The following is a 24,503-nucleotide window of genomic DNA, read 5'->3' on the forward strand; positions in this document are numbered from 1 at the left end:
GGCAGTATCCTGACTCCAAGGGGGCACTTGCCCTGCCCCCACCACCATGGACCCCATGGCCTGCGCTGCCCCTGTCACCATGACCCCCATGCTCAGGGTCATTGTCAGCCGATAGGTCGCTCTTCGGGCCCCTGAAGCCGCTTTTGCAGACCCATTATCAGCTTTTCACGCTGCACCCTCTGGCTGTGATGCAACAAAAGGAGCTGGAAGGGCGCTCTCTCCACCCCCAGAGGGCAGCCACTTATCCTGATAGCGGGCACTTACTGGGCAATAGTGTCTCCGTCCCTGCGAAGGGGATTTACAGAAATGAGGATTTAATGGCAGAAATGCCCATTTCCGGTCCAATTGGACATCAAGGTCCCATATAGGCACCAAGCTTTAGCGCATCAAGCTAGGAACTGCACAGGCCAACTTGATATGGCAGGGGTCACATTTGTATTGACTCAACCTTTCAATTTTAACGTTCGCTTCCTGCCCTACCTGTTACGAAAACATAGCCTCCCTGCCCCTGAGAATGTGTGAACATAGTGTGGTTCTCTTGTAAAGCGCTCTAATGCCCCTGAAGGAAGTTGGCGCTACATAAAGCACCAATATATATATATGATTGTATTATTAAAAAGCAAAACCACAATAACCAGTTTGTAGAGAGACACTTAAGCTGGAAAGCCAGATTTGTAACACCTCACATCTACAATTGGGACAGTCGCAGAGTTCCACTATATGGTTGACTAGTAATTCGTGACAATGTCGGCCTGGCTTTTAGCCAGCAGCAAGTTGAGGTCTGTGACTTATAGTTTCAATTTTAACATAACCAGTCCACTAAAATATTAAAAGTCTGACTAAAAGTGCCATATACAGCTTTTCGGCAGTCAGCGGACCAAACGCGTTCCTGAATTAAAAGGTGTGCTCCTTTAATTCTAGACACATCTTCAGTGCCTGGGTACCCTCCTGGCTGATTAGCCGCTACACAAGTCCCGATTGATTGATTGTAAATAGCTTCTCTTTAATCGCTCCTCCTGAGGCTATATGCTTATGACTTGATAGCTAGAGTAAACATGAACTTTTCACTAAGTATAACCGGTCAGCCGGTCCGTCCCAGAGTCTTTCTTTTCTTCTTTTTTATTTATATAGTGCTTACTATCCCCCTGACGAGGCGATACATTTGGAAACTAAACGCCGTATTTTTGTCTCCATATTTCCATAGCATATGGCCTTGGCAGATCAACCCTCGCAACGGGGGAAGCATGCATGGCTTAGAACTGCATGAAAACTGCTAATACTCACAAACTAGAACAATAGCTCAGTGAGAGAATGTGACAGTGGCAGAGAGCCGCATGCCACCTTCAGCCACCTTAAAACCAGGTGAGGCATTCAGCAGACAAAGAACATCAGGTCCAGCCTGGTTGCAGAAGCTCTCCACCCTTAGTGACTGGATGACTTCCTGGTCCGGGCTCTCACAGGACCGACCCTTCATATATGGAAACCTTAAAAAGTCCCATGTTTAGGGTGACGAGAAGGCTTCATCGCAGAAGACATGTTTACATTCCTGGACTTTGTTTCTTACGTCTTTATGAGCCGTGTCGGTCCGATTGGCTCAATGAAAATAAACCAAGACTACAACTCCCAGAATGCACCAATATGCCAAATCAAAACTGACAAAGTTGTGTCTGGCTGACATGGAGTTATCTAGTCGCCCTACCCAGGCTTATAGTGCATTAGGGAGAAACACTGATGCTACCCCAAAACACCAGAAGGTGATCTTTAAAAAAATGAATATCTTTTCATAGCCACCAACTCCCTTACCAGAAAAATAAAATCAACTAAATCTTTCCCTTTATTATCATGTTTATGTTTGCTTTGCTTGTGATGTTATTGGCTTGTTCTTGCAATGCAAACAATTCTGCTGCTGGACATGAACATACAGTTGAACTTAAAAGGTCAGAGGTCAGCCTTTAGATCTCAGCGTCGGCTTGCAGTCAGTCTGGCATGTGTTGTGCTCTCAAAATAATGTTTTGAAGAACGAGAGCAGGAGACGGGGCTCCCGAAATATTATCACAGATGGGTGGCATTTTTAATCATATCTGTAACAAAGTGAGGCACTAAGCTGTCCTATTTAACACCATCCGCCATTATTGGCTATTAGCAAACAGCATTCTGGGACTAGTATTTTTCTCTTTACAGTTGGAAGCATGACACAAGAATGGCAGCATGCTGCTGGGTAAGAAACGGGGCTGGTATAAGGTGTCACACCTGACTTTGGGGCACCTCAGCTGACCAACTAAGACGACCTAACAGAATTTAAACGTATCTACATCACTGCTATGTTACCACTGTATGCCAGTTTGTAAGATTTTACACACAGCAGTTACTTGAAGAAAGATTACCACAAACGATAATATAAAAGTTACTGCTTTGGACTATTTTGTGTTTATCTAAGCACTTTATATAATGGGTTTTACCCAATCGAATTACTTAGTGCCAGCGTATCGACTTTGGAAGAATGAAGAGCTCAATTGAATGAGACGCGTGGACTAACCAAACGTAAAGCCATGCATCTTAAGTGTTAACATAAGGTTTATTGTAAATTAGCGTTGAAAAGTGTGATCCTCGAAAATTGTAATTTTAGGAAGGACAGTGACCTGCGGGAGTGGGGTATAATTACCACCCCCCCTTCACTCTATCAGTCATCCCCGTCAGCCCCCCTCTCACCAGCCTCCCTCGACGCTGCAGTGTGACATATATCGAGGGCTGCCGCCTTTTCCAGATAACACAGCGCCCATTTGTTCAGGATATAGGGGTAACAGCTGCTGGCTCTGGGGGTCTCCTCCTCCAACTTGCCCGGCATTTACTGTATTTCACAAGCCAAGGATCAGATGATTAACCCAGCGTTTTACTTCTGTTTGTTTTGTATGGAGTGCGCAGGGTTCTTTTGTCCTATATGCTGCATAATTTTTGGAGCACAGGATACGGTAAACCCCTGTAAAGGGGTTTGAGGCCTGCCATTATGAAGTCAAAAGCCATATTTTACTGGGAACTATGAAATATTCTCATGTTTCATGGTTCGCTGTGCAATACGGGATTTTATACCACTGCATTTTGCAAATATAACATGCAATGTATTACGTTTTGTATGTGGGGTGCAGGGGGCATTATTTTATTATTATAGATCACTGGCCTCACAAACACAGCTAAGAAATATGTCCAGCAGCATTCCTACTTACTCTGTTTTGATGGTGCAGACATTTCTGCATTTTAGCGGGAGCTTCAGAGCACTGTAGGTTAATTCCATGTCACAAGGCCTCTGCTGCTCTGGTCCCGGACATTCCTTTTACAACTCTTTGCATGCAAGTGTGAAGCATTGATGGCTTTGAATGAACTGCACCGAAACTACAAGTCCCAAAATGCGTTTAGTAAAAGCCGAATTCAGAAAAGAACAAGCATTTGCAATGCAATAGGTCTCGCAGTTACACGAGGTAAAGCTATTGGCATTGTAAATGACAATGCCAATAGGCATTGTTATTTGCAATGTCAATAGCTCAAACTCGCGTAAATGCGAGACCTAATGCATTGCAAATGCTTGTTTTTCTTGTATTCTGTGTTGACTTTTACTGATTTGGTACAGCATACATACTTTACACATTACCTCAAAGTTAATGCTGTCTACTCTGTGCAATTTCTATCATGGGATTGAGCTCAGGTTTATTTTGTGATGTTATTGATTTGTTCACCCTGACAAGGATTGTAATTATTATTTGAGGTGGGTACTTACTCCCCTAAACTAATGCTTCCAATTTGTTCCTAATATCTTCTAAAATGTCATAGTGTTTAAGGGTTAAATTGTTCAATTAAAGTAATCACTTTCTCTTGTAATATCAATTATCTCAAGCTGTAATTTTTAAATGATGGTTAAACCTTGATCAACAGCATGTTTATCAAGCCAAATGTGGCCTTCTGAAGTTTATTTGCCCTCTTTTCCCGATTTCTTTTTCTTTACGGAAATTTTGGGTACATATCATGAATCACAATTCTCCTTTACTCTCTGTCATTAGTGTGATGCGTATCACTTCAAACTAAAGATACTTCAGTGGCAATTCTCAATGATAAAGAACATATTTAAAGGTAATAAAAAGTCAAATTAATGGCAATATTACATATGCTGTTTTCATGGAAACATAATTGACGGAAAGAATACACCACAAGATTAGAGGTTCAAGTAATTAGTCATAAAATTCAGAATGCACATTAAAGCCTTGAGAACTTTCTAACCAATTCATGAATTTACACTATGGTTGTTCAACGTGTCAGTAGAGTCGTAAGCTCTAATCACATACTCAGACAGACAACCCCCACCCCTTGGATATTTACCTGTACTTATGTACAGAGATGTAAAATCTCAAAGATTGTTGTGAGTATACTGGCTTTGTACACAGTTGGATAATAGGTACCCTAATAAATGAATGTGAAATTATGTTTTAAAAATAAGTTTCACACTGTTGTAAGCAACCAACACATATATTGTGAAAATGTTCAATAATATATTTACTTATTTTTCTCCTATCTTCTTATCTTTAGTACCTTCTCCTATTTTTCAATTCTAAATATGATTTTAATTATTTCAATTAATTCCCTAGATGTCATGATGGACCTAATTTCTCATACAGTGTGATAAGTAACTATTGGTTGAGTGTTACAAAATCTCAGAAAAAAATATTTTTTAAGACCTCATCCTCTCTTGTAAATGTAAATTGAGCAGCATTCTGGGAATGAAAACTCCATCTTGAGGTTTAGTAGCTGATAGTGGTGCTATGCTGCCCCCTTCTACCGTCTTTGCTGCTACATAACCCTTTGTCTATTCCCAGGGATTGATTTTAAAATGTTTTTACCTTTTTTAGTTGATCACCTATTTCTTTAATTCTGCTTCAAAAATTTCTGTAGTTGGAAATTTGGGAAATCCAGCATTTTTAACCTAAGTTACCATATCAGACACGCATGTCCATTATGAAGGATGGTCTGTATGTTACTTTTTTGATAAATAACTCTCATAATACATAATTTAATAAGTCTAACATTCTCAATAGAAAACCCTACAATAGAGATATGTTTGCTTTTCATGGAATTCCCCCTTATCTTACATGCTAGAGGAATTTCCTAATGCAGCTATAGTTATACCTCGCTGATAGCTTTATTGGGTGGCGCACAAGTCTGAAACCTATCAGGAAGACCTCCGACCCTCGGTCTAGGTCTACTCTATCCCCGCAGCTCTGCTATGCCGTCTCTTGCCTCCAGACCCGACCTCCTCCTTGGGAGGTTCGAGGCTGCTGTCTGCTCATGCGCCTGCTGCCGGCTCCAACTGGGACCAGACAGCCTGCAACCACCGTAACCTTTCTCAGCCGTTTTTTTTCTTAATTTTTCCCTGTTGTGCCACTTTTATTGCACCCCTCTGTGTCTTGCTCTAATTCCACCAGTGTGTTTATTTTCTCGTGCCTGCCTGTTCCTTTCGCCTTTCGCCACTGCTGCCCCTGCGGCCCCTACCCCTGGAATTCCCCCCCCCCCCGGAATTCCCCCACTTCCAGCCTCTCCTCCCTCCCACCTCCCCTACTTAATGGCGGTCGCTGAGCGGTTGCGCAGTGGATGCCAAGGCAAGGCCCTCTGCGCCCATCCGCGACCCGACCATGGCCAGCGCCAGGAACCTTGGACCTCCCACTACCCATTGCTACGACACCACCATCCTCTTCGCACTCAACCCAGAAACACTTAGAGAATGCCAACAGGCCTCGCCGAACACGACCCATGGCCAGTTCTCCTGCCTCCACTGCCGCCAGACCTTCACCGCCACCCTTGCCTCCAACACCACCGATGCCAGCACCAGCGACACCCTAAAATGCATCCTCCTCAAGGTACGCTCCATACACAGACACGCCATGGAAATCTGGAACCTACTCGACTCTCTCTCGTTCGACATCGCCTTCTTCACAGAGACCTGGACCAACGCATTCTCTGCCCCCGACATCAGCACTGCCCTCCCAGATGGATACAAGATCCAGAGGAAAGACCGCCCCAACCACCCAGGAGGGGGCCTCGCCATCGCCCACAAGAGCACCCTCTGCCTCACCACCTCCAGCGAAACCTTCCCCTCCGCCAAACACCTGCACTTCCAGATCCAGACCACCCCCAAAGCCACACTCCGAGGAACCCTCATCTACAGACCCCTGGCCCCCGAAAACCCTTCGCCACCACCATCACCGACTTCATCGCACCCCACGCCATCGCCTCAACAAACTACATACTCATTGGTGACCTGAACTTCCACCTCAACAACCCCAGCGACCCCAACTCCACTATCCTTCGTGACAACCTCGCCAGCATCGGACTTAAACAACTCGTCAACACACCGACCCACAGAGCAGGACACACCCTCGACCCCATCTTCGCGGCAGGAAACAGTGTCTAATTCAGCCACACAACACAGCTGCCATGGACCGACCACCACTGCGTACACTTCGCCATCAACATTCCCAAGGCACCCAAACCAGCCCCACGTCCACCACGACGGAAGTGGAGCAAGGTTACCGTCGAGCAACTTAACTCCACCCTCACCCAAGACAACCACACCTGGGAACCCGATGCAAACGACGCAGCCAGAGAACTCCACACCTGGATATCCGACTGCGCAGACTAGCTCGACCCGCTACGCAACCCTGACAGACAACGCCTCAGAAAAGCCGCTTGGTTCACCACCGCTCTCCAAGAAGCCAGATGCACCTGCAAACACCTGGAGAAGAACTGGAGAAACACCAAGACAACCGAAAACCATACCACCTACAATGACACCATGACGGACTACCACAACCAGATCAGAGCCACCAAGAGGAACTTCATCCACAACAAAATCCTGGCCAACTCCGCCAACTCCAAGGAACTTTCCAGTGTCATTCAAGAATTCACCAACCCACACAGCAAAACCACAGACATCACCCCCATCCCAAGACCTCTGCGACAAGCTTGGAACCTATTTCCACCTCAAGATCAAAAACCTCTACGACAACTTCATTGACCGCCCATCAGGTGCCACAGAAGGCCCCCCACCCCCAGAACACCAGATAGCCCTCCATCTCCAACTGGACACCAATCACAGCCAAAGACACCACCTTGTCCATGAAAAGCATCGGAGGTCGCCACCGACCCCTTGCCCCCTCACATCTACCACAGAGATGCAGCCACCATCGCACCCGTACTACAACGCACCATCAACACCACCTTCAAAACAGGCACCTTCCCAGACGACTGGTAGTGCGCAGAAGTCAGATCTCGGCTCAAGAAGCCCACAGCTGACCCCACCGACCTCAAGAACTATCGGGCCATCTCGCTCCTCCCCTTCACAGCCAAAGTTGCAGAGAAAACAGTCAACAGGAAACTGACATGATTCATTGAAGAGAACGCCGTCCTCGGCCCATCCCAATGCGGATTCCGAAGCACAGCACAGAGACCGCCCAACTCGCCGCCACAGACAACATCTTCACCCTCTTGGACCAAGACCACTCCGCAGCCCTCATCCTACTTGATCTATCAGCGGCCTTCAACACCGTCTCCCACAGCACACTAGTCGCCAGACTGCATGACTCAGGCATACAAAGAACAGACCTGGACTGGATCCGATCATTCCTCAACAGAAGAAGCCAAAGGATCAGACTCCCACCCTTCCTCTCCAACCCCACGAAAATCACCTGCGGAGTCCCACAGGGTTCAGCCCTGAGCCCCACCCTCCTCAGCATCTACATGGCCACCCTCGCAGCCATTGTCCGACAACATGGCCTCAACATCGTATCCTACGCCAACGACACCCAGCTCATCCTCTCCCTCACCAAAGACCCCACCACTGCCAAACTCAACTTCTAGAAAGGAAGGCAAGACATCACAGTCTGGATGACCAACAGCTGCCTGAAGCTCCACGCCGAGAATACAGTAGGACTCGTCCTCGGTACCACCCCTTCTGCATGGGACAGCACCTTGTGGCGGACTGCCCTCGGAAGCCCATCTACCCCCTCAGACCACGCCAAGAACCTTGGCATCATACTCGACTCAGCACTCACCATGAAGCGACAGGTCAACGCTTTCACATCCAGCTGCTTCAACACCCTCTCCATCCTCCGCAAGACCTTCAAGTGGATCCCCCGTGAGTCAAGTATGACAGTCACCCAAGCACTCATCACCAGCAGACTGGACTATGGAAACGCACTCTATGACGGCATCAACAAGTCCCTACTCCACAAACTCCAGACAATACAGAACACCGCCACCAGACTCATCCTCGGCATCCCCTGACACAATCACATTAGTCAACAACTGCGAAGTCTCCACTAGCTCCCCGTGGAGAAAAGAGTCACTTTCAAAATCCTCACTCACGCCTACAAATGCCTACACAACAACAGACCCAAATACCTCAATGACAGAATCAACTTCCATGTACCCAAAAGAAACCTCCGATCTTCCAACCTCGCACTGGCCGAAACCCCGTGCATCCACAGAGCCAGAGCAGGCAGAAGATCCTTCTCACATTGCAGCCAACACCTGGAACAAGCTACCGGCAGACAGCAGACTCGCCCCCTCCCTGAACATTTTCAGGAAGACCCTTAAGACCTGGCTCTTCATCTAAACAGATCTGCGAACCCCCCCGCCCTCAGCACCTTGAGACCCTCACGGGTGAGTAGCTTGCTTACAATTCCTTGATTGATTGATTGAGGAAGATTATCTGTTGTGAATTCCATTGCCTTCAGTAAACAGGCCTTAGATGGACAATGTTTCTCTTTTCCCAGTTCCTGCGCCTCTTCATACTTATATAAATACAAACATACTTCTTTTTCCAGACACTGGGACATAACTTTCAACAGGCTTCTCGGATGTAATTCATACAATATAGCCTAGTAGCTGGAACAGAGCAAAGCGTTCACACACTGAATAGTCTTTCGTGACTTTAAGATGGGATAGAATTCCCCCTTACCTTTAGTCATTGTGAACAACTCTACTAGATGTTGAGCCTCTCTCTGAATCGTCCCATCCATACTTTTCTTCCCAAGTCCAAGGTTGCGCAGAGTCATCAAGCTGAAGCGTCTCTGCTGCTTCCAGGTGTGTCCATTTGTAAAGACAACCCCTAAGGGAGGGAATTAATGATGTTACTATTAATACATATTCACTACTACATACTTTGTGTGGCTCATAAAGAACTTAGAGTAAGTCCTAACATATGCTGCTGACACTTATAAGTAATTTTTCACTGCCCCCACCATATCATGCTAATGGGATCTACAATATGGTAGAAATGGGTAGGTTATCAGCTGGCTCATGTATCAATATGACGGGTCTCAAATATACAGCAATATAAACGCTATTACAGCTGACTTCACCACAAAGCGATGCTCTACTATAGAGGACCTCGAAGAGGATGCAGTCTATAAAATCATATAACTTTAGCACAGTACTAAAAACAAGCATTGGCATTGCCAATCGGTCATGCGCTGGCCGCCAGCCTTTTGGCAATTCTTCTTTTGTCGTGGTTTTTGCAAACGCTTATTGTTTGTGAAGCTGCTGGGTCCTCTATAAATCTAAAAAAGAAATAACTAAAGGCAAAGGTGTTTTTCTGGTCTCAAAAAAGTTCCCATCGCCATGGTACGCCCGGCACTGAAGAGAACTTCATTGTTTGCGGATGTGCTCCTTGTGAAAGGGTAGCATGCTATAACTCATATTGAAGTCAGTCAATGGATGAAGTAGGCTAACATTGCTGGTTGGTGCATGCCGTAGTTGGTGGAAGAAAAACGTGAATGACACAGTCACAGACTAATGGATGAAGTGTGTCTAAAAACTATAAGTAACTATGTTTTACATACGTTTAGTAAAATCAAAAGGTCTTGGCTAACTCAGACCCAAAACATCTGCTAGCTTCGCATTTGATAAAGAAGGCAAGAAAGAAACAAAAAAGGAACAAAGAAAGCAAAAAGGGAAGAGAGGAAAAATGGAAAGGATGGGAGGCAAAAAGGAAGACAAGGAGGAAAGCAGGGAAGGAAGGCAAAAAGGAAAAAAGGAAGGAAGACAGAAAAAAGGGAAGAAGGCTAAAAGAAGGAAGAATAAAAGAAAAAGGTTAGAAGGGAGGAAAGAAGGAAAAGAAAGAAAGAAAGATAGATAGGAAGAAAGGAGAGAGGAAGAAAGAAAGAAAGAACAGAGGAAGAAAGAAAGAATGACCTGAGATTAGAAAGAAAGACAAAAAGAAAGAAGGAAGGAAAGAATGAAAAGAAACAGGAAAAAGCAAAGAGCAAAGTAAAGAGGGTAAAACGAAAGAAGGAAATAAAAGGGGAAGGAAACAAAAATAAAAGAAAGAAGGAAAGAAATAAAGATAGAAAAGAAAGCAAATAAGAAAGAAGGAAAGAAGTGAAAGAACGTAAGAATGAAAAAAGGCAAAAAGAAAGTAAGAAGGCAAGAAGCAAAAAAGAAAGAAGAAAAACATAAAGAAGGCAAAAAATAAAGATGTAAAAAAGAAATACAAGGAAAAAGGAATGAAGGCAAAAGAGAAAGTAAGGAAAGAAATAAGGAAAGACAACAAAAGAGAAAATATGAAAGACAGAAAAAAGAAAGAAAGATGGTAAAAATGAAGACTGTAAGGAGAAATGAAAGATGGATTGAAGTAAAGAATAAAGAGAAAGGAAAAGGAAATGCAAAAAAGAAAGAAAATATGAATGGAAAGATAAAAAGAAAAGAAGAAAGGAACAAAAGAAAAGGGAAGGCAGACAAAAGAAGGGAAGAAAAAAGGAAAGGTATAGAAAGAAAGAAGGAACAAAAGATGAAAAGACGAAAAGAAGACAAGACAGGAATAAAGGCTAAAAAAAAAAAGAAAGACGAAGAGAAAAGAAACAGGAACAGATAGAAATAAGGAAAGAAAGTGGATGGAGAGTCAGAAGGAAAGAGAGTTCACAGTATAAAATATTCGAGACTAAAACCCAAATTATATATATATGTCAAAATAAAACTGTTACAAGTGTGCTGCAAATTAAACATCATAAATTATGTTTTTCTTTTTTGGGCAAAGTTTAACAAAGAATCATTAGTGAAACCCTGTCCAGGAAAACCCTGTGGTATGCTGTGGAATAGCAGCCGTGCACTTCAAAAGGAATTTACAAATAACACTGGAAGGAGGCAGGTACTGATAAAGCTGGTATGTGCCCTGTGCTCGCATCTATTGCGTCCTACTATGATATCAGGCACCACTGGCACTAAAGGGAACTCCTTGTGTGCGGAAGAGTACCTTGTGAAAGTGCAGTCACTCAAAGTGACATTAACCAGAGGCTTAAGTAGGCTGCCCCATTGATTGCCCAATCTGCATGCTGTAGTGGGGGTAAGCAAAATGGGAATAGCACAATAACAGACCAATAGTTGAAGAGCGGTGGCCCCTTTTAGTAAGTATATTATCGTATTATTTATTAATAAAATTCAAAACCAAATCCAGTCCAGCTGACTGGCATTTTCGTTAGCCGTGCTGGTTGCCCCTCACCCAGGCTCATCTTAAGTTCTGCACTAATAAATACCACATGATATCCCACTGGTTTCAGCATTCAGATGCAAAAATGAGGAAGACACAGTAATATGTGTACCACTTCTTATACCCGCATTATTTGGCACTTAAGTACTGGTATCGCCCTACTGGAGCAGCTAGTGACAAATATTAAAATGATCTGATCCGGAACTACTCTCTTTAGATATGAAGATCTGGAAGACTGACTATGTCATACCACCCATTCCTGCCTCTACCACAAAACTCCGACTGAGCACCTAAACACTTTTATGGCATCCTCTAAAACTGGTTCTGTTACTGTGGGGCACTTTGATGGCATTTCCTGCAGTAACTTCTAAGATATCCATGAACCCATGGTAAACAAGCTTTTAAAAAAAGTGCCTTATCCAGCCTCAGGTCCTATGTGGATGTCTTTGCTTGCCCCTCAGCTGATATGATTTATAGGAAGGGCTGTCATTTTCAAGCAATCAAGTAATTATCAGCCTTAATTTTGTAAAACTGATGCCAAGTACAAAAGTCGATGAAAGCAGCAGTTTTTTTTTTAATTAAATACTTTATTCCTACAAGAAAGAGGGGAGGGATGAAATGAAATTTCGGAGAATGAGGGAAAACTTAATCTGAAATGTAGGAAGGATGCCTTGAAGGAAATGAGCCGTCTTAGGGACAGCTTGAGGAGATGCAAGCAACAGACCATCAGACAGGACTATGCATATGAGCCTGGGATTGGGCCAAAAGTGGGGAAGGACCAGTGGCTAAGACCATGTGTGTGCTACCATCCTGCTGAAAGGAGTGGAAAGAGAGATGCCATTTAGGAAAACATCTATGTGTGTCGATCCTTGAGACAAAATTTGGCGACCGTGGTTCTGCGCCTTCTCCCTCATTGTGTGCTGCAACATTGTGGTACCTTCACAACAAGTGTGACATTGGTAGCCCTTGTAAGAACGCACTGGAATCATGCAAAGAGCACTTACTTTGGTCGAAGTCTCTCCAGATCTCGGGCATGATGTGAAGCGGCGGCCATCTTTGGAGAATGTCTCGCTATTAATGGAGACTCCACCCCAGCACAAACCGCCAGTCTATGATGATTCGTGTCAGTAGTAGACACGCTGAGGAATGCTGCCCCTTTTGGACAAACTGCACTTCAAGAAGCGCGAACTGTGATCATGACAAGAGCTGTCCAGTGAGCACTGAGTACAGAGAGAGATCCAGAAGACTTCCACGGGTAGGAGACTCTAAAACTTGCATACTGTAAATGATAGTGATCGTACAGGAGATCTACTCACAAAAGACATGCGTGAAACGTCATTGAAATACACATGACAAAAGGACCTTTCTTTGAGGTGCTTTGTTCAAGGATAAGTTAACGAAGACTTCTTGGAGTATAGAAGAATCACAGCGCACTTCAGCAGTGGCGGCTCTGAGCGTTGCCCCACTGCACAAAAAGGAAAAATAAAAAGACAATAACATATCGTTAGTGTCATTTTCTCTTTCCGATTGCATGCAGTCAGTGGCCTGTGTGGGGCGGGGAGTAGTGCTTTGCACTCCAGAAGTGCTCATGAACTGTTTGCCTGGACCTCTTAACCCGACCAAACAACTCATGCGCACTTTGCATGTTCCCCATCAGGCTGCATTACACAGCCGGGTGAGGAACATGCACAGGCTCCCTTTTCCAGTCTGAGCCCCGAACCACAGCGCTCAAACCAATCACAACGCTGCGTTGTAGTGTTGTGATTGGCTCAGGGAGCCTGTGTGCGGGGTGCTTCCTGCTGCAGGCCGGACTGCAAAAAGGAAGAAGGAAGAGGACGCAGGGGGGGCAACGGCTGGCCGGCCGTTCTCAGTTAAGTGTGTTTTTTTTTTGTTAATTAAACACCCCACAACCCCACTATCCCGTCTCGTAGCAGCCGCTACTACACTTTTAAAGGATTGAAGTTTTGAATTTCAAAGGATAGCAGACACAAATGGTTTAAAGTTAAGACCCTTACTTATTTTTATGTTATTAGTAACTGATTTATGCTGCAAAGAAAGTTAGGACTTTGAGACTCTGTTGTGCACCCTGCAGCAAAACACTGAGTCCTGAGTGAGTTAAGGTGTGTGCTTAAAGAGAGTTCTGTTTATGGAGAAATCTTTCTCTTATTTATTGCATCATAACAGTGTACTATTTAAGGTTGTGTATGTGTGATAACCATCTTTGTCTCTACAAGGTCTCAGTAGCGTGAACACCTTACTTTAACCAACGTATTGTCGCAACAGACAGGGATCAATAAAAAGTCTGTCCAACTATTTAGCCAGCCCTTCTTGGTGCCAGGTAGGAAAGTATACTTTCCTAATTATTGCACACTGTTTCCTACCATCTGACAAGTTGGTACAGAATACGTCATGAGCCTCTGCATCTCTTGCAGGATCAATTCTTTGGTGACCCTTCCTTAATCCCCTGCTCCTTGTTCTTACTGCGGTTTCTAACTTGATACTTGCGCCTAGCACATCAAAGTAAGCTTGGTCACGGATTCCATTGTGCTCTCGCGTAAGTTTCTTGGCTGTGACAATTTAAGAATTCTAGTCTACAATAATCAATAACTTATGTTCAACTAGGACCTAATTCTAACTTCCTGCTCCAAAATGTTTTCCCAACAAAACCTGATATTGTCCATTTCTTGCAATATTTTAAGAAGGCCATTTTATGTATTTAGAATCTTTGATGTCTCATTGATTTGTGCGACAGCTTATGTTCTTTTTCATTTTGGGTATACATCTGCTCTGTTAGAACTCAGGCTTCTGGTTGGCAGAGGTATGCACCCTGTCCAAGCAAGAACCACCACTCTAGTCAGGGTAAGCTAGATGAACAGTAAAAGATAACCTGTGCTCATCCTCTGCTAGCTTGGTGCAGAGCAGTTTGGCTTATTTAACAAGGCAATGCGTAAAGTATGTGTGCCAAACACACACACACAATAACACAATGATAAGACCACAAAAAGACCTCGCAAAGATTTCGAATAATAAACAATATTTCTATGAGAAAATCAAGACCAAAACGACAAACATCCAATAAGTAGAACCGTAGTTGTGAATTTTAAAAGAATAAATCAAAAAAAGTTCTCAGAAGTCAATAGCGCTACAAGGTTACTTGAGGTCGCGCTAGAGCACGGTAAATCCAAAGTTCAGGCTGACCGCGATGGAGGGCAGGCCTGCTACAGGACTCAGACAGGTACAGCTAACAAAGTACCTTGGATGGAGCAAAGTGTTGAGGACTCAAGGCAAGGAGGTGCCGAGTCGTCATCGATACCGTGGATGGATGCGAGTATCGTCGCCGATCTGTGCCAGTCGATAGATAGTTCGTAAACGAACACCTGTATGATGCAGGCACTGTCCATCATCATCAAACCGTGCCAGCTATAGAATCGCTGTTGGCGAGTGCCCGCTGCTCCGGGTTTGAAGGCAATGCATCGGTTCAGATCAATGCAAAGTCACCGCTGCATCAACGTTGGTGTAGGAAAAGCTGCAAGAATCCACTTCTGAGGCCCAGGATTGGAGATGGCATCTCAGGCAAGGGTAGGACACACAGAGGGCATAGTCTAGAAGCACCTGGAGGATTGTAGGAAGTTTTTTGTGTTCATGAGACTTCAGAAAACAAGAGGCAAGCCACTCAGCCCTTGAGTCACTCTAGGTACAAGTGTGATGTGTCCAATCCTTGTCCTCAGCAGTTCAGAGGTCAGCAGACAGCTGGGGCAGCTAAACACAGCAGTGAAGCAGTTCCTTAGAACAGTCAGTTCTTCTCAAGTCCAGCAGTGTAATTATACCCAAATGGGCCTTTGAATTTGGGGGTGACTTCATAGCAGCTCCTTGAAGTACACAAGTCGGCCTTTCATCCCAGCCCTGGCTGCCAGGCTCTCTGTGGGGGTAATGAATCCTTTGTGTGGGGACAGGACAGGGCACAGCATATTCAAGTGTACGTGTCAGCTCACTCTCCCCCTTCCTACCCAGGAAGGCTATCAGAATGCAGGCAAATTCAAATGAGTCCTCTGTCATGCCCACCTTTCCTGTGTTTGTGGCTGTCTAGAGGAAATACACAAAGTGTAGTGGTCAGCCAGCCTAGACGTGTATTGGAGACAGGCTGCGGGTACACAGAGCTAAGTTAAGAGCAGAGAAATGCTCACTTTCTAAAAGTGGGATTTCTAAAATAGTAATGTTGAATCCAACTTTACCAATAAAGAGGATTTATTATTACCATTCCAAAGATCTAAAACATGAGTTAGCTACTCTTTTCTAATTAGGAATTATAGTTTAAAAGTGTTTTGAGTTATTCCCAATTCTAGCCTATGCAAGGAGCAGGCTTCAAAGTAGTGAAAAATGAATTGCAGCTGCTTGTCCACTACAGGACATGTAAACCTTAAAGGTTCATGGCCTCCCTTTTAGTTACACAGCACCCTGCCCTTAGGGCTTCCTAGGGTCTTCTTTTAGGGTGACCTATGTGAAATAAAAGGGGAGTTTAAGTCTTGGAAAGTGGTTTTAAATGCCAAGTCACAGTAAGAATGACAGGTTTAACATGCCCCATTTGATGTGTGAAGATTTATAACTTAAATAAGAAACTATCTACAAAAAATATCCACATATTGTGCCCGTACACCTGGGCTTCACCATTCATTTCTTCTGACATTCCTGAAAAAAACACAAATGAGTTTAGCCTAGCCCCTATTTGTTTTTTTTTAGAAAGGTGTTCCATGGAAAGTTCATTGTCTCTTTCCGATGCACTCACCCACGTGAGATTAGTGCAGTTGGTGAATTTTTGCAGGTCATACTTCAATTGTATTTGACAAAAGAGTGTTTTGAAACTCTTCTCTTGCCACTTCCTCAGTAGGGGCAATACCAGTGGCTTGCCAGTTCAGGCTGGACTGTTCCAACTGGAGCAGGGTCAAGACTGATTTGCAGATGGCTGGATCCAAACTGAGGTGGCATGGTGGGCAAAAAATAATTAATTGGTGTAAGGCCCAGAGTGATTTCCAGTGGTTAAGATTAATTCAAGCATTGCATCCATCACCTTGTTGTTGCAGTTGTCTTACCATGCCACTGGAATCAGCTATACCTGGCTGAGGATGTATGTCGTTACAACGCACACTTTTACAACGCATGCACTTACAACGCATTTTTTACAACGCAACATCCACTACAACGCATGCCATTACATCGCAGGACACTACAACGCATTTTTAAAAACTACCTTTACAACGCATTCCATTACATCGCATACTACCTTTACAACGCATACCATTACAACGCATAATATTACATTGCATTTAAGGTAAGTATTGGATAGTATAGGGGTAAAAATTACTAATCTTACTCCAGGGGGTGCAACAGTAGGGTAAGTGTTGGATAGTATAGGGGTAAAAATTACTATTCTAACTCCAGGGGGTGCAACAGTAGGGCAAGTGTTGGATAGTATAGGGGTAAAAATTACTATTCTAACTCCAGGGGGTGCAACAGTAGTGTAAGTGTTGGATAGTATAGGGGTAAAAATTACTATTCTTACTCCAGGGGGTGCAACAGTAGGGTAAGTGTTGGATAGTATAGGGGTAAAAATTACTATTCTAACTCCAGGGGGTGCAACAGTAGGGAAAGTGTTGGATAGTATAGGGGTAAAAATTACAATTCTAACTCCAGGGGGTGCAACAGTAGGGTAAGTGTTGGATAGTATAGGGGTAAAAATTACTATTCTAACTCCAGGGGGGGCAACAGTAGGGAAAGTGTTGGATAGTATAGGGGTAAAAATTACTATTCTAACTCCAGGGGGTGCAACAGTAGGGTAAGTGTTGGATAGTATAGGGGTAAAAATTACTATTCTAACTCCAGGGGGTGCAACAGTAGGGTAAGTGTTGGATAGTATAGGGGTAAAAATTACTATTCTAACTCCAGGGGGTGCAACAGTAGGGTAAGTGTTGGATAGTGTAGGGGTTTTAATATAATATTATGCGTTGTAATGGTATGCGTTGTAAAGGTAGTATGCGATGTAATGGAATGCGTTGTAAAGGTAGTTTTTAAAAATGCGTTGTAGTGTCCTGCGATGTAATGGCATGCGTTGTAGTGGATGTTGCGTTGTAAAAAATGCATTGTAAGTGTAGTGCGTTGTAAAAGTTGCATTGTAAAGGTTGTTCCCCCCTGGCTGATGACCCCTTATCAGGGCAAAACCGGTCCTTAGTTGCTTGTATTCTGGTTTAGGGAGGACCTGGTTTGGCAGTTCGGGCTGGACTGTTCCCATTGGATCAGGGTCAAGACTGATTTGCATATGGCTGGTTCCAAACTGAGGTGGCATGGTGGGCAGAAAGAAATGATGCATTGGGATGCCTCCAGATCAGTTGCCCATTTCTGAGATTAAGTCAAGAATTCCATCCATCACCTTCTTGTTGTTGCAGTTGATGTGATGGTATTAGAAATTGGGTTTCTGGCTGGCAGAGGTGTGCACCCTGTCCAAGCAGGAACCACAATCCTAGTCAGGGTAAGCTACATACACACTTAGAGATGCTCAGGTTGGACTGGGAACTGTTTTATCACTGGGAGCCGATATTGCAGCACCGCTGCAAAACCGGCCTCCGGTAAACAAACCTGCCCCCATAGCTGCAAAACCAGCCCCCATCCTTAAAGCCTTCCTGGAAAATGCCCGATGTGCGATGCAGCCAGTCCGGCCTTGTCTGTGCTCACCCTCTGGTAGCTTGGCACAGAGCAGTCAGGTGTATCTAAAGAGGCAATATGCAAATTATTTATGCAACACTGGTTTAAAAAATAGACAGTATTTTATAAATAAATCAAGACCAAAATACAAAACAATCCAAAAAAGTAGAAGTTGAGTTATGAATTTTTAAAGAATAAAAAGTTCTAGGGATTAAAAGCAATAAGCATCAATGAGGGTTATCTGGTCAAGCTTGACTGGGGCAAAGTCAACAGTTCAGGCCGACCACAATGGAGTACATGCTGAGGACAAGAGCCTCGCAGGCCCGGTGAACAGAGAACTTTGATCCTGGTCACAAAAGAGAGATGGGGTGTAGACGAGCGATGCATCGGGTGATGCATTGATGTCGGGCCCACAGTCAAGGTGATGGTCAATTTTCTTCATGCAGTGGTGGCAATGCATCGATTTAGAGGACAAACGTCGATCCGAGATGCTTTGGTTCTGAAGTGCTATACACCGAGTTTCTCCGTGCAATCGAGGGGATGCGCCGATCTCTCCACACTGCTGCTGTGACGATGTGCGGTTCAGATGTGTCTAGTTCTGGAGGTGATGCATTGGTTCCAAAAGCGATACGCCGATTCTGCTTCCACAAGGGGGTCGATAGGTCAGTTCTGCTACACACGGACTGGGGATGTGTCGATTCTTCTGGTGCAAGTATCTGTGTCCACTTCCAGTAGACCAGGAGCAGGGGTAGATACTTTGATATCCCTGAGTCTCAAGCAACAGGAGGCAAGTCAACAAGCCCTTGGAAATAACTTTTGTTAAAAGGCAGAATCCAACACTCCCTCAGCAGGGTCAGAGAGCAGCAGGCAGCAGGACAGCACAGAAGAAAAGCAATTCTTCCTGAGCAGCAGCCCCACAGAGTGTTAGTTCTTGATGAGGTACAGCAGTTCTTCTGACAGGTTTCAGTTACAGCTCCAGAAATGTCTGATTTGGTGGGGTCAGAGACCCAGTACTAATACACAATTATGCCTTTGAAGTGGGGGTGACTTCAAAGAAGGGTCTTTGACGAGCACAGAAGCCCTTTCTTCCTAACCCTGGCTCCAGACTATCAGAAGGGGGCATTTAGCCTTTTGTGTGGGGACGGTAACTGCCTATTCAGGTGTAAGTGTCAGCCCCTCCCTCTCTTCCTGCTCAGGAAGAGCCTTCAGAATTTAGATGAGTACTCAGACGCACCTAACCTTCCTGTGTTTGTGGATGTCTAGAGGTCTAGAGGGAAGTGTAGCTGTAAGAGCAGAGACATGCTCCTTTCTAATTAGGAATTGCAGCTTAAAGGTGTATTATGGAATTCCCAGTGTTAACCAATGAGAGGAATAGGCCTCACAGTGGTGAACAACGATGTCAGGTGTTTATCACTACCAGGACATGCAAAACTTTAAAAGTACATGTCCTACCTTTTATTTACACAGCACCTTGTACTATGGGCTACCTAGGGCCTACCTTAGGGGTGACTTATGTGTAAAGAAAAGAGAATTTAAGGCTTGTCAAAGGGTTTTAAATTTTAAATGGCAAGTCGAAGTGGCAGTAAAATTGCACTTACAGGCTCCGCAGTGGCAGGCCTGAACGATGCTTACAGGCCTACTTGTGTAGGTGGCACAATCAGCGCTGCAGGCCCACTAGTAGTATTTAAGCTACAGGCCCTGGGTATACGGTATACCACTTTAAAAAGGACTTACAATTAAATTAAATATGCCAATTGTGTGTACAACGTTATCATGTTTAGGGAAGATGCACATGCACTTCAGCACTGATCAGAAGTGGTAAAGTACTCAGAGTCCTAAGGCCAACAAAAAGAAGCAGCAAAAAGAGGAGGTAAGCAGACAAACTGTTTGGGGGAAGCCCGCCCTAAGGCTGACAGGTGTAACAGATTGATATGCCCAGATGTGGCTCCTGTGCTCACTGTGCCACTAGAATCAAGTAAGACCTGGCTGATGAGCCCTTATGAGGCTGAAACTGGTCCTAGGTTGCTTGTATTCTGGTTCACGGAGGTCCTGGCTTGGTAATTCAGGCTGGACTGTTCCCACTGGAGCAGGGTGAAGACTGATTTGCATATGGCTGGGTCCAAACGGATTCGGCATGGTAGATGAAAAAAGTTGTATTGGGATGCGACCTAGACCGATTGCCAGTGCCTGAGATTCATTCAAACATTCCATTCATCACCTTTTTGTTGTTGCAGTTGATGCCCTAATTGTGATGGGTATTCCCGGACATGTGTCCCGTTGTCACTGTGCAATTGTAGTCAAGCTATAGCTGGTTGGATGAGTCTTAGCAGGGCAAATCCAGTCCTAGGTTGCTTGCACCTCTTACTTCATGAAGAGAATGCTTAAGAGTGAGGCATCAATTGAAATTTAGGGAGTATCATCAATGGATAAATGCTTCAGTTTTCTGTCACATACCAGGCTCCTAAAGTATTCAACAAACACACAAAAGGTATGGTAGCAACATACCTTGTTATTCTCACCCACAGGGAATTCCAGCTGTAGAAACACAGGATCCAAAGATTACAGATGAAAAGGCCTTACCTCATTTTCATGGCATGCTTCATCCTCAACCAGTCCGCCGTGGACTTCATTTGGAAGCAGTCAGGGGGTCGCAGCTCTGACCTCTAGCTTTCTCCCTGCTACTCATGGCACTTCCTTTGCGACCCCTGGCCTCAGAGGAGGCAAACGTTTTGCCCCCTCTGAGGCCAGAGGTCTCAAAAGAAGTAGCAGGAGTAGCAGGAAGCAATCGAGGTCACAGCTTCTACCTCTGACTACTCACAAATGACATCCATGCAGTCCGTCCCACCGTGTTAGGACAGTGCCAACACAGTGGTCTCAACATTACTAAAAATGAGATCAAGATAAAGCACTTCTGGTCAATTGAGGAGTCTAGATAAAACTACTTCGGTATATACCCAGGAGATTCACTTTATTTAGTGGGTATATAGGGTAGGATTAAAAGAACAATATTATATGTTGTACGAATCAAAGAATTGAGGAAGGAGGAAGTAGAGATTAATTCAGCTTCAAAGCGATATCTGTCATCAATCAAAAAAAGGGGGCGAGAATGAACCACAACGCTTTCAATGCCACAGTCTCAGGAATATTGTCTCAGAGACTCTCAACCATATGTTCACAGTCTGCGGTGTATATATCTCCACTTATTATGGTTTAGTGGATAGTGTCATCAAAGGGTCTGCCACTTGAGTCTTCTATTCGCTAAATGACATCATAACCTACACCAGGATGTTGACAGTGGTAAGTGAATTAAAATGACCTCCTATCCTGAAGGCAAATCTTTATTGAGGGAAAAGAATACGATTGGGATAAAACTAGAAACAAACTGGTGTCAAGTGGATGAGTCACCGATCCATGACACCTGGTGAGCGGGTTGACATGTTTCTGCCTGAACTGCCCTTACGGGTCTCTGGCCTTTGTCAGGACCAAAGGTGTAGAGGCTTTACACTTTAGGGCTTTCCGGAGTTGTGTACATGGGTGGACTTACTCACCTGTCTTGGTCAGAGAGCACACATTTGCTCGAGATAGAATTTGTTATAGGTGCCTTCTTTTGGCCTATAACTCAAGCAGACAATTCAAACGCACCATGGTATAGAGGATTTTGGGACCAATGTTGTAGCTTGGCTTAGATCCGCTCTTTGCAATGCTGCTACATGTCATCTCCACCAAAATGTACTTGAATGTTAACATGAGTTTATGTCTCAAACATCCATCAGAATCCTCAATTGCCAACATGTTTCGGCCACAAAACAAAAGGATAGCCCCGGGTCCAGAGCCTTTGTCAGGGCAAATAATGGAACCCCGACAGTCTGTCCTGCATCCGTGTCCATACACAAAGGTAAGGTTAGGTCTAACCTCTAATCATTCAGTACAGTTCTATTGCCTGTGTTGAAAAAACAGAGTTCAAACCTCATTTACATCTGGATTCTTTGTTCATAACTTAATGTTGAAGTACCTGCGTTGCGTTTCAGTGCCAAATCAGCAATCATTCAATGAAATGATAAATATGTATCACACACATAAAAAACACTCTTCACGCATATATGATGTGTAACCACCAAAGAGTGAGCATGCACAACGGGTGCTTCCACTTATCCTATTATTTTAAGGGTCCACGCCAACAAATTACAAAGGTGGGGGACCACTCATGTAATCACAAACTAGCAGTAAAATTTTAAATCACAAAACTTGAAAATAGACAGGGGTTAAGCTCAGTCCGATTTAAAGGCAGAACGCTCTCTTGTCTCGAGGTCTCATTATCGAAAGGAATACCTGTGAGATTGGAGACTACACATTTCATAGTCGATCCGAAGACAACTTTTAGAAATTAAGTCAGGTCTATATGGTCTAACACACACTGGTTTTTACTATCATGATATTTCGAGGAACAAAACCTCGCTATATAATTAGATTGGGTATTTCAACTTGTGGTCATCCCCTGGTGATGCTAGATTAGTCTCCAAATCTGAGTTAAAAAGTGCTTATTGGCAACATACTAACAACCACGCCTTATGTTCTGTAAGTGTAGGATCGCTTACTGATTCAGTTTTTGATTTCAAAATTGATTACTGTATGGCAATATATTTGGATGAGATGGAACTTCCTCTGGCAAAAACCCTATATGTTACATTTTGCTGGGTGTTAGTTCTTTTCCATTTTGCCCTCAGGGTGAGGAGTTGATGGAGCATGTCATATTTTTGTGCCCAGGTTACCAAGTAATCAGAAACAAGTGGGGTTTACCAGCTTGTCGTAACCTGGGGACGAGGAATTATAGGATTGCATTTAGGATTTTAATAAGTAACACGGGTCAATGCTTTGTATTTCCCGTCTCCAAATTTTTGATGCATATGTGGAGGTACAGGAATAAACATCCGTAAAGCTAGTGGGTGTCTTTGTTTTCAGCTTCAAGGAGTCTGGTGTTCTTATGGGTTTTTAGATTTTACTGATTTTAATCTGTATTTTGTATTTTATATGTATTCAATTGTGGATATACAGAGCTTTGGTTAAAATTGGTTGGACGAATCCATGAACTGCTATTTGGTGTAAATTGTTTGGTTTTATTTTTTTTATTGTAATGTATTACGCTTTTATCTATACTATTATGGCTATGTGCCAAAACAAAGATTTTTACTACTACTACTAGATATTTTGAGGAGCAATACCTTCCTATATAGTGGCCTGTTTGAAGTATAGGTAGACATATTATTCCTTTAAAGGTCATGCCACTCATAACCTTTTTCTATCTCCCAAGTGACAATACCACACAAACATTTCATTTTGTAGATTTTCACACCATTAATGGTAGAAGTTTTTATTGACGAACTGCCACCAAATTTAGTAGTGTTGATCCACAATGAGGGCAAATAAACAAATACTTAATGTACACACACGTTATGGACTCGAAGACTGGGTCCCTGTTGTTCCAGAGAAATACAGGGCAGTTAGGCAACCACTAACAGGCTGTGGGTAACCTTGTCGCCTAAGGGGTGTCACCAGGATGATGAGCCCAGAGTACACTCGCCCTCCTAACAGCAGCCACTAGTAACTTAGGGGCATATCAACAACGAGTGGTGATAATTATCGCACAGCGCGCCTAGCGCTGATTTCCTTAACGCCGGCTGTCGCTAAATTAAATCGCTGAGTTAGCGCGTTATCATCAACGCATAACTCAAGGGCGATATATAATCCAGCGATGGCGGCGGAAAAGCCCCTTATCGCCACATAAACGGAGATAAGCGAGCAGCGTTAACTGTTCCGCTCGCTGATATGGGCGTGTGGATGTAAACATACAATCCACCTCCCATAGGGAATACTGCTAAATCCGGATTTCAGAGGCGATAATGGGAGCTAAGCGTGATTTCCATTATCGCGATGCGGGTCTGTGGCTTCCTTGTAAATATGGAGAAGCTGATTATGGGAGGTATTCACATGTATTCAGTTGAGGAACGCCTACTTTGCATCTCATTAGAGATTCAAACCGGCGGCTGTCACACGGAAACACGCGTTAGCGTGTGCTTGATGATGGGCCGATAAAGCGGCGAAATCTGGCTTGATAATATGCCCCATTGCCTTTGCATTCACATCCTTTGGAGGGAAACAACCCTATATTAGCGAAGGCATATTGTGTGGATGGCAACCTTCCCACTTCTGTTTCCAGTCTACAGAAATGGCTCTGCAGCAAAATTACAAATGACTCGACCAATTATTATCTTTAGAGTCTAGGAAACGA

General features: G+C 44.0%; 1 protein-coding gene across 1 annotated transcript in view; it reads right to left on the bottom strand.

The window, feature by feature from the left end:
- The window catches only part of LOC146786145 (cytochrome P450 2J6-like), a 97,903-nt gene that overhangs the window by 46,491 nt on the left and 26,909 nt on the right, over positions 1–24,503 (bottom strand). Inside the window, exon 3 of the mRNA XM_085635649.1 lies at positions 8,999–9,148. Coding sequence (XP_085491775.1) covers positions 8,999–9,148 — 150 coding nt within the window. The remainder of the gene's footprint in view (positions 1–8,998; positions 9,149–24,503) is intronic.

This window comes from Triturus cristatus, chromosome 11 (genome assembly GCF_964204655.1).
Source record: "Triturus cristatus chromosome 11, aTriCri1.1, whole genome shotgun sequence".
NCBI classification, from domain to species: Eukaryota; Metazoa; Chordata; class Amphibia; order Caudata; family Salamandridae; genus Triturus; species Triturus cristatus.